General features: G+C 47.4%; 2 protein-coding genes across 2 annotated transcripts; both read right to left on the bottom strand.

Annotated features, from left to right (window-relative positions):
- Positions 1-1,498: 1,498 nt before the first annotated feature.
- On the bottom strand, positions 1,499-3,947 carry LOC125521225 (cinnamoyl-CoA reductase 1). The gene is made up of 6 exons (XM_048686287.2): positions 3,552-3,947; positions 3,298-3,467; positions 3,040-3,225; positions 2,415-2,577; positions 2,111-2,303; positions 1,499-2,004 (listed from the first exon to the last, which is right to left on the bottom strand). The coding sequence occupies exons 1-6, from the start codon at positions 3,682-3,684 to the stop codon at positions 1,872-1,874; spliced, it is 978 nt and encodes a 325-aa protein (XP_048542244.1). The 5' UTR covers positions 3,685-3,947; the 3' UTR covers positions 1,499-1,871.
- A 3,335-nt stretch (positions 3,948-7,282) lies between these two features.
- Positions 7,283-9,837, bottom strand: LOC125521226 (cinnamoyl-CoA reductase 1-like). The gene is made up of 6 exons (XM_048686288.2): positions 9,499-9,837; positions 9,054-9,223; positions 8,723-8,908; positions 8,410-8,572; positions 7,962-8,151; positions 7,283-7,554 (listed from the first exon to the last, which is right to left on the bottom strand). Exons 1-6 carry the CDS (start codon positions 9,626-9,628, stop codon positions 7,422-7,424), a joined length of 972 nt encoding a protein of 323 aa, XP_048542245.2. The 5' UTR covers positions 9,629-9,837; the 3' UTR covers positions 7,283-7,421.
- Between the last annotated feature and the right edge of the window lie 972 nt (positions 9,838-10,809).

Genomic DNA, 10,809 nt, shown 5'->3' with positions numbered 1-10,809 from the left:
ATAAGGCGTCGTCTCAACGGATTTCGATGGTGCCCTATTTAACATGAATGCGGCCGTCTCTAAAGCATAACCCCAAAACGATAGCGGTAAATCAGTAAGAGACATCATAGATCGCACCATATCTAGTAAAGTACGATTACGACGTTTGGACACACCATTACGCTGTGGTGTTCCGGGTGGCGTGAGTTGCGAAACTATTCCGCATTGTTTCAAATGAAGACCAAACATATAACTCAAATATGATGAAATGAAGACCAAACATATAATTCCGGTTAATACAATTTTAGCATGAATAATAAACATTTATCATGATATGATGAAATAAATAATATCTTTATTATTGCCTCTAGGGCATATTTCCTTCACAGGGTTATTACAATTGGTTGTTTTGTCATGATTTTTATCTACATTAGCCTGAGTTTTAATTATATTTGAGTAGTATTATCTTACGTTGTATATCATCTTGGTCTACTGATGGAGACGATATTTATTCTGAGAGGAGAAGGAAGTTGGTAGGTGTGTGGTTCTATAGTGCTTATAAGTTTTGTCCTCGGTGTCAGTTTTTTTTTTTGAGAAGCTAGCCTCGGTGTCCGGTGGTGGTGGTTGGCTGAGCCCCTTGGGAGTTCTTATTCCACATTGAAACCATGGAATTACAATTATAACGCTCACATGGGGAGGCCCATAAAGCTCTTTCTCACTCAGCACCGTGCTCCCTCGCTCGCTTAGTTGTTTTTGTGCTCACTCCACTACTAGTTCCGAAAAAGACGTACAATATTCTTTATTCGAAGAAGTTTATTTAATCAAAAGAAGTTCAAGTATTTTTTAGAAAAACAATTGGATTTTAAAATATGTTGCTAATTTAAAACATGAATTTCAAAAAAAATGTATGCAGATTTATTTATTTTTGTGGATTTCAAACAATGTTTGCACATTTAAAAAGGTTCAAAAATTAAAAATGTTCATAGGGTTTAAAAATACTAGTGAATTATGTTCATAAATTTGGAAAATGTTTATGAATTTCAAAAAATCTTGATATTTTTTTAAATGTCACGCCTTTTAATAAATATTCATGAGTGAACATGTGAAAAAAATAAAATGAACCAATAAAAAGAGAAAAAATAAATAAAAATAAAAATAAAAAGCAGGAAAATATATCAAAATAACATTATTAAAACCGGTGAAAGCACAGGGAAAAAAGTATAACAAAAATCAAGCAATACCTTCTCAAAACCGCCTGGCCCAACGACACACACCGTTTCAGGATAGACCTATAGCGTCCCCACAACTCTCGATGCACCAGGCGGCGAGCTTATAATATTTTAATAGAAGATTCTCAGTTTTTGAGTAATACAAGTAGCTGATTCTTTAGCTGCCTTTGGTGCTACCCTAGAGCTTGCTTCCTCAACTGTATGGGAGGGTGGTGTCCCAGACTTTGCTTGTGGTCTGGTTACCAGCGATTTAGCTGGTTGTTTTGGCTAATGAAATAGAAGTTTTCCAATTTAAAAAAGAAGAATATTTTCCCGCAAAAAAGAAACACCCTACAATTTTCAGGGTACAGTTTGATCATGGCACAAATCAGCTAACCAGCTGCCCATGAATTGAAACTAGCAATACACTTCAGGCCTTATACAATGGAAGATGCTTAGGAGAGGTGCTTAGAGAAATAAATCAGAATTTTCTTAAACACCTGTGCTTATTTGTACAGGACAGACGCTTAACTAAGCATCTCTCCTATAGAAATAGGCGTCGATGCTTCAGAAAAATTCGATTTATTTTTCTAAGCATCTTCCATTGTATAAGGCCTCACACTCACTCCTTTTGCACATACACCATGGCCAAATTCAGTTTGTTTGACAGTCGCATTGCCAAGCTCAGTTTAGGATTCCTGCAGCCATGTAGGACTCAACGCTGTCCTTAAGCATCTCCTCCAGCGTCCTGAACTTCCACCCCAGCCTCCGCAGCTTCTCGGAGCTGAACACCTTCTGATCTCCCACCTGAACGTACCTGCCAAAATCATCGTCACCGCCGTCAAAATCACGAGCTTACTGTCAGTTTGCACACAATCACTGCACATACGTGGCGTAAGGCGAGCGTAAGTGTGGCGTCTTACTTCTTTGGGTAGTTCAGGTTCGGATACATGCTCCTGACGATGGAAACCGTTTCAGAGACCTTCCTGGCATGCGCGCTGCAGATGTAGCGGCCGGCCGCCTCCGGGCTCTCGTACGCCAGTACAAGGGCGTCGGCGACGTCCCTGACGTCCACCATGTTCCTCACCTTGTCCTCCATGGCGTCCGCGCCTTCGCCTGCATTCGTAGATCAAGATCAAACCAACCGTATGTTAGCAAGAACTGCATCTGTATTTACATATCTGAATCTGAATGCGAAAAGATCAAAGGGCGCAAAATGGAGCTTACATTTCAAGTAGTTGATGAGGAACAAGCTGCTGGCGTTCACCGTGGGCTGCAGCAGAGGGCCGAACACCAGCGAGGGACACACGGTCACCACGCTTAGCCCGGTCTTCTCTGCGTAGGAGAGTGCCTCGCGCTCGGCTAGTGTCTTGGACAGACAGTACCAGTTCTGGCATAAGCCATCGTGTCAGTCCAGCAGTACTAGTAGCTACTCCCTCCATTCCTCCATTTCACAATGTAGTGCGTCCGTATTTCTTAAGATTCAAGTTTGATCGTAAATTTAATCAACAAGACTGACTGTGGTGGGAGCAAAAATTATATCACTGAATTCATATCGAAAATACGAATTCAGTGATATAATTTTTGTTCCTACCGCAATTGGTCTCATTGATTAAATTTATGGTTAAATTTGAATCTTGGAAAGCGTGGACACACTACATTGTGAAATGGATGAAGCAGGATCCGGATGAAAATGGCTTTTTGAACAAACTGGATGAAAACAACAGTGACTGGCAGATTGGTGCAAGCTTTCTCATGAAAATCAGTTTGGAAAACAACTAGTACTACAGCTTAATTTACTCCTGAGTGGTCAGAGCGAGCGAGAGAGAGAGAAAATAGACCGAGTTGTCACCTCAGTTGTTCTGCAGTACTCCTCATTGGACCAGCAGTGTTCGTCCAGGACGGGGCCCTCGGGGAGCTTGGGGTTGATGAAGACCGCGCCGACCGACGATACCACGACGACGCGGCGGACGCCGGCCTCGCGGCAGGCCCTGAGCACGTTCAGCGTGCCGGCCACCGCCGGTGCAAGCAGCTCCACCTGCGCCGCGCAACCAATTAATTACCGTCGCCTATGCTCACGCTTGTGTGCTACAGCTAGGCTGTTAATTACCTCGGGGTTCGTCGATTTGGCGGCGGGACAGGGGCTTGCGATGTGGAAGACGCCGGCACAGCCGGCCACGGCGGACGCCACGCTCGAGTAGTCCAGCACGTCGGCCTTGAACAGCCGCAGCCGCTCGCCGGCGCCGGCCAGCGCCCTCAGGTGATCATTCTTGGGGTCGCCTGCAGACGGGGAACTTCGCATCTTAAAGCTTTCGCCTAGACCTGCGAGAGATAGGAGGATGGATCATCTCAAGAAAATCTTACTGGGATCACGGACGGTGCCATGCACCGCGTAGTCTCCTCTGGATAGGAGGCGCCGGACGAGCCACGAGGCGATGAAGCCTCCCGCGCCCGTCACGCACACGGCCGCCGCTTTCCCCGCGCCGGCCGCCTCCATGTCCCTCCTCCTGTCTGTGCTGCGACCCGAAACTGAAAGAGACCACTGGTAACTGAGGCAAATCCTCGATAATATATCTCCAGCAGGGTGAAGCGGGGCTGTCCCAATAACAGTGTCTGGATTACGATGAGGTGCCGCGGATCCCAAATTCCCAGTACACTCGCCCCCCAAATAAAATCCCAATTTATTTTAATTTGAAAGTTTACCAATTTTTAGTGTCCTCCCCCTGCCATCATCCCTCAGCACCTCCCACCCCTCTCAGGGCAACTCCCGCGTCGCCTAATTGTCTCCTGACCGCTCACACAGTTTTGGACACGTCTAGAGAGCGGTCGGCTGCTCCTAGTGGTCCGGAGTGGCCTACCTATTTAAAAAGTTTTTGTTTCATATGATTTAAAAAAAATTAATGTATTATTTTTCGTGTGAACCAAAAGTGCTAAAAAATACATTACTATTATGATGTCTGCATGCATCTAGCTCACGTTGTCTTTTGTGTAATAATTTTGGGTTTTAAAATTTTTAAAAAGCTATATCTTTCAAACTGTGTGTCGGAATTTAGATCCGTTTTCATTGTTGGAACCTCGCGACGTGCTCTTCGAAACTACATCCCGCATGGATATATTTCGACGAATTTTTTGTGTGCAACTAAGTCCCTTGTTTTGTACAACTGCATAGCAGTCGGTGTGTAACTACCTGATAGTGGATGTGCAACTTTTCACCTACCTTGTGGAAGTGTAGTTTATGGCACATCTACCCCCAAACTACCTCCTCCTAGTGAGATGTTCAAATTCGTGTTTGCCAAGACCAACTGCCTAGTAGTTCATGTGCAACTTTCCCCTTGCTTCATGATTGTGCTTTCACTGTTTGCTACATCAGCCAACTGTCTAGCAGTGGAAGTGCAACTTCGGATACCATCACCTCCAACTGTTTATCAATGATGTGCAACTATCCCTCATACCTCATGGATGTGTAATTTCCTTACTAGCACCCGAAACCACCCATCTAGTGGGATGTGCAACTTTAGCGCCCCGTTTATATGCAACTTTTACTACCCTCGTGAATATGTAACTTTTCACTACCCTCATGAATGTGAAATTTTCACCATCCAACTATCTCTGCTTGTGAGATGTGCAACTTTATATGTTGCTCCGGCCAACTGCCTAGCAGACTTTGTGCAACTCCATTTGTTGCCCCCGCCAACTGAAACTACAAATCCACAAGTAGGGAGGGGAAGGAGTTGCACATTTAATAATAGGAAGTTGGCTCGAACAACAGACTAAATTGCACATATCACTGGTAGGGAAGGTGGGGCAGGGTGTGTCAACTATAAAAAACCTACACATCCACGAGTAGGGACAAGGGTTGCACATTGACTACTACATAGTTGGTCAGGACAGTAGACTAGTTGCACATCAAATTTTCATGGTTGCTAGGTTGTAACCTCATGTGAAATTAGATCATGCAGCTCCAAAAACTAATTTTGAAAAAAATGCACCATGTAGTACTAAAGTTGCACAGTGCAATATTGAAGTTGCACAATATAGCGTCAACGTTGGCATCAGAAAAATTTCGTCAAAATATACCCATGCGGGATCTAGTTTCAAAGATCTCGCCGCGAAGAATCCAACGGTGAAGACGGGTCTGGATTCCGACGCGCGGTTTGAAAGATATGACTTTTTAAAAATTTGAAAAACCGAAATAATTGCACGTGAAGCTGTTGCTTTCAAATAGAACTAATCAGTGTGAACACATTTAATACTAATAACGACATGCATTAGTAGACAAAAAACAACTCATGCATGGCTGTGAAGCCTGGCCGCTTGTTTCCTCCAAAAAGTGCGCGTGCACTTTAAAGAATCTGGGGACAGTTTTAGCCACGAAATTGTTTGTATTACCCCGGCGTTTAAAACCCCCCAAACTCGGGGGGGGGGGGGGGGGGGCTATGCCTGGCTCGCTGTTAGTTGATTCGGTTGTCCCCATTTATTTTCTCTTTGTCCACTTGACCCGTTGTCAGTCATAATCCACAATCTAGATTTGACAAACACGGTTGGATGGTTGGGCTGTTCACGGACACGTCATTTGGTGATCCGCGTTGGAATTTTCCTCACCCGGCCTCTCCATCGTCTATGGCGAGGTGGGTGTGGCAGGGTCTTGTCCCACGGCGAGCTCGCGACAAGGAGTTGGGGGTGCCCAATCTCAATTTGGGACGTGGGAGTCGGTGTAGTCACAATCAGGGTTGGCACAGGGGGGGGGGGGGGGAGGGGGCGACCTTGGGACCTGACAGGGAGGAGCTCAGCGGCAGCTCCATGCGAGCAGCGGGGTTTTGAGTTGAGAGTTGGCGAGGTGTGGCGGTTGCATCTGCCGGGAAGGAACGATTGGCCTTGGCCCCAACCGGGAGAGAATATCAGGGGAGTTGCACCCCCTCCCCCCTATTTAGAGGGAGTTGGGGTGATTTTTTGTGATCACGAAATTTGAGGATGAGAAAGTAGTCTCAACTTCCCACAGTGGAAGGTTTTATATGTGTGTATGGGGGGGGGGGGGCTGAAGATGGTCTTAGAGCATGAGCAACATTGGCCAACGTTCAATGCAACCCAGGGTGGTGCTAAATATTTTGAGAGTGTGGTGCTAAGGCGAAAGTCGCTAAAATTGAGGCACCAATTATTCCAACTGAGAGCTGATCCCAAGTGTCTTAGCTAGATGACCCTCTCACTACTATAGATTGGTATACTACTGACCCCTCATCATTGACTGGTCTCTGGCCACATGTCAGTGATAAGGGTCAACATTGACTGACACGAAATGTGCATCATTCATGACTATTTAAAATAAGTCATCATTGACCGGCCAATTGGCGGACAACTCAACGCTGATAGCGATTACAGGGGTATTGATGACTTGTCACCGGTCAGATATGATCCGGTCATTCCACATTGGGAGGTCACTGATGACATGTCATCACTGACCGATCAATCTTTGTGACCGGTCACTTGATTCATATCACTTTAAGAATTTTCATACCTATTCCATAACACGTAACACAAGCTAACCAACCACTTCCAAGTCCCCTGCCCCAACAGCCCCACCCATCGCCTCCCTTTGAGTCGATTTGCTGGGGCGAGGGACAAAGGTGGCGGCGGCGCTGCAACAGCGGCTGGTGGCGGAGATGCCACAGTGTGCCCCCGTGCTGCAACCACGGGGTGGTCGGGAGCTACAATGGCGACCTCGGGCACGACAATGGCGACTTGTTGTGGCGAGCAATCGAGGGCAAGCCTGGGTCACAAGGGCGGCCGACGAGCGCATGTTGTGCCGCCGTGCGGGAAGCCAGCGAGTGCGGATGAGGATGAGCGGTTGCGGTGGGTTCTATCCTCTTTTTTTTTTTTGCTTTTTTTGTGAGACGAACGAATGATCGTACCGGTTTAGAAGTGGCGTATCGTGTGGTAGTGCAGAGACCGGCCCAAATTTTTGGGCCGGCGTGCCGGCGCCTATCACTCGCCTAAGAAAAAATGGGCAATATGTTCCTGCTTTAACAGGTTCAGTAATCACACAATATATGCAGGCAGTCACTCATAGAAGCACAGAACACTGCGCGAGACCTCAGAAATAAAAACACACATAATATTCCAATGTTTCTTTTATTTCACATGATTCCCTTGATGATCGTGTCACCAACTTATTTTGTTTCACTGCTTACATGAACCAGAAGGAGTTTGCAAGCATTATTACTTTCCCTAGTTGGATGTTCAGTTCAGGATGCCAGATGCTTTGTAGGATTCGACGCTGTCTCCGAGGGTCTTCTCTACAGGCCTGAAGGTCCACCCTAGCTTCTGAAGTTTCTCTGAACTCATAACGTTACCTTTTTCCACCTCCGTAAAGCTGCAAACCAATTCGAAGAGAGCAAATTGCGCCCAAGTTAAGTATGGAAAAGCATTTGTCAGAAGGGAGAAAAAACAGTAGGATATTTCCGTATCGTAAGCATTTTATGATATCGTGACAACATTTTCTGTTAAAAGTTTTTACATTTCATATCGTAAAATGCATGCTAAATTGTATGTGCAGTTGGTATTACACTTTGAAAAACTATGCTTTATTCGATTTGACAAATGACAACAATCCCCATTCCAGTGCTTTCCAGGTGATGCTGAATTGCTGATACTTGCTTATCTCAGGAAAAGATAACTAGACTTATATTTATCCTTCCTTTTCAGGGGGTGCCATCTAGCTTGTGAGGATTGAAATAGTAGTAAGATGAAACAAATTTGCCTGCTGAGAAAGGCGCTTACTTTTTGGGATAAGTGTATGTTGGATATAAGGTCTTCAGAATGCTTATGACATCAGAGACTTTTATTCGTACTGGACTGCAGATGTACCGTCCAGATGCCGCTGGATTTTCATATGCCAGAAGAAGAGCATCGGCGACATCACGAACGTCCACTAGATTCCAGAATCTATTTTCTACAGTCTCATGTTCTCCTGCAAAAGAGAGGTATTTCAGTTTTATAGAAACAAAACTATATACAAGCCCAAACTAGTTTGGTCTTTTGAACAACTTTGATTTTAAAAGTACAAAGGTCCATTGTGCTATGCTTGGTTCAGTTAGAAACAAGCAACAGAGGGCAGACATCATTTTCTGATGCCCAAGTTTAATAAACAGAGCAATATTGACTCATTTGTGTACTGTTTCATATAAGGGCATGTAAAACAAACGAACCCGAAGATAAACACACTCACCTTTGAGATATTTAAGGAGAATTTTACTGCTCGCATTCACTGTAGGCTGCATCAAGGGGCCAAGTACCAAGGATGGTAAAATGGCTACAACATCCAGCCCAGTTTTTGCTGCATAAGCAAAAGCCTCACGCTCTGCGCGTGTTTTGGAAAGCAAATACCAATCCTGCCAGGACGACAACAAAGATAACTTATTTCATAGGGGTCATCCATAGCAAGGAATTACAACAAGAGACCAGGAATGGTTTGTGCAGTTAGCTGAAGAAGATCATATCGTTAGCACACAAAGGTTTACCAAATGCAAAGGCTTACTTACCTCACCCTTTCTGCAGAGATCCTCGTCTGACCAGCTGTCTTCAGTAAATACTTTGCCCTTAGGCCAGTCAGGATTGTTGAACACAGCAGCACATGAAGACACTATGACAACTCGCTTAACTTTTGCCTCGTGGCAAGCCTTCAGCACATTCAGTGTGCCTGTTACAGCAGGGGCTATAACTTCTTCCTACAAACGAGTAACAGATTGTTAGAATACACACTTGTTAAAATTTGCACATCTCACTCACACGTTATGCCCTGAATTCAGTATGTCTCCTATGAATAAGAAATGGTCCCTTAAACTGTGAAACACGTGCTCTTGAGAATATCACCTCGGGATTGGTTGATCTGCCAGAAGGGACAGGGCTGGCAACATGGAAGACGCCCTCACAGCCAGCAACCGCCGACGCAATGCTGCCGTAGTCCATCAGGTCGGCGCTGAGCAGCTGCAGCCTCTCCCCGGCACCTTCTAGCGCCTTGAGATGAGCATTCTTAGCATCACCTGCAGCATGTGGGCACGCACAGAACACAGCACCACCATCACAACCCTTGCAATTTTTCAGAAATTCAAGAACTACAATACGTCGGAGGTCAGCATCTTCATGTCAACATTGGGTTCTCATTTTTCAGCAACTACTACATTACATTCTATTGACCAATCCCTACATACTCGTGCGTAAGCATAGATCTCCGATGGCACAGCCCAGATGAAAAAGAATCTTCGGGAGTTGGTGGGAAGGGCCGTCGGATCGAAGCGAGGAGGTCGAGGGCTCTTACCGGGATCGCGCACGGTGCCGCGGACAGTGTAATGGGGCTTGGAGAGGAGGAGCTTGACGAGCCACGAGGCGACGAAGCCCCCTGCGCCGGTCACGCACACAACGCTCCTCTCCACCGCCGCCGCCTCCATGCTCCTCTCTCCCTCTCTGTCTCTGTCCGTCTTATGCTCTAGTACTGCTCACACTGCGCGGCGGACGGTGGTCGTGGTAAGTGTGTTTTGTAGTGCGCGTGAGGAGGAGCTTGCTGCGTCACGCGCGCCACGCACACTGTCTTGCCACGCGCTGCGCTGCGTTGGGAAACGAATCAACGATTCCCCCGACCGCTCCTACTGTTCTCGGAAAGACTTCGATTTCATAATGCTCGTTCCATCTCATCGCTGTCTCCGTCTATAACAAGTAACGATGCGTTGTTGGTGGAGGAAAACAATGGACAGACCTAGCGCACACAGGCCAGGATTACCAGTAGAGTATTACTCCCTCTGTAATAAACTAATATAAAAACCAAGAAGAACAAAACATCCACTGGCTGCTGAAGAAGAGGGGGGCATGAGGCCAACTCCACCGCGCGACCCCATTCTGTCTGGCCCCGTTCGTTTGGGGTAAAAGAGATAAAACGGTCGGCCCAGCGCGCGACGGACCAGACCCATCTGGTCCGTTTTGTATCAGGATCGACCCATTTCGAGTGCAAACATGCGCCGGGTTTGGGTCGCGGCGGACATTAAACGGACGCGTCGCTCGTCCGCGTCGGAGTCGCGTGGCAGGCGGCCACCTACCTCCCATCCGCCCACATCAATGCGCACGCGCGGGCGACCCCGCCTGTCATCCGCCCAGGCGAACGGTCGCGGTCCTTCTTAAATGGGGAAGCCGTGGAGCGGTCGTCGTCCACACTCCCACTTCACCCCGCGGCCTCCTCAAAACCCGACATCACCAAACCCTAGCCTCGAACTCGCCGGCCGGCCGCCTCGCAACCATAGGGTTCTGGAACCACGACCGCAAGGGGAAGCACGACCGCGAGGCCGGCTCCTCCTCGGGACGTCGCCGCGGCTCCATGAAAGAGGAGGCCACTTCGCCGTCGCGTCGGGCCCCTGCCACTGCCCCGTTCAGCATCACCCCTGGGGCCGCCGGCGAGCACAACCGGCAGTACCTGGGCGTGGACGTGTGCCGGTGTTATTAGGAGACGCGGACGCCGGTCCCGTGGAGCGACATCCATCTCCCCAACAACTGGCACCTTTCCGCCGACTGGGTCCCGATCCCGCCGGCCCCGATGAGTGGCCATGCGCGCCGCGATGAGATCGCACGCCGACGCCGCCTC

Source organism: Triticum urartu, chromosome 7A (genome assembly GCF_056163025.1).
Source record: "Triticum urartu cultivar PI428250 chromosome 7A, HENAU_Tu73, whole genome shotgun sequence".
NCBI lineage: Eukaryota > Viridiplantae > Streptophyta > Magnoliopsida > Poales > Poaceae > Triticum > Triticum urartu.
Note: the sequence above shows the minus strand (reverse complement) of the source record. Positions and strands in the feature narration are given on the sequence as shown.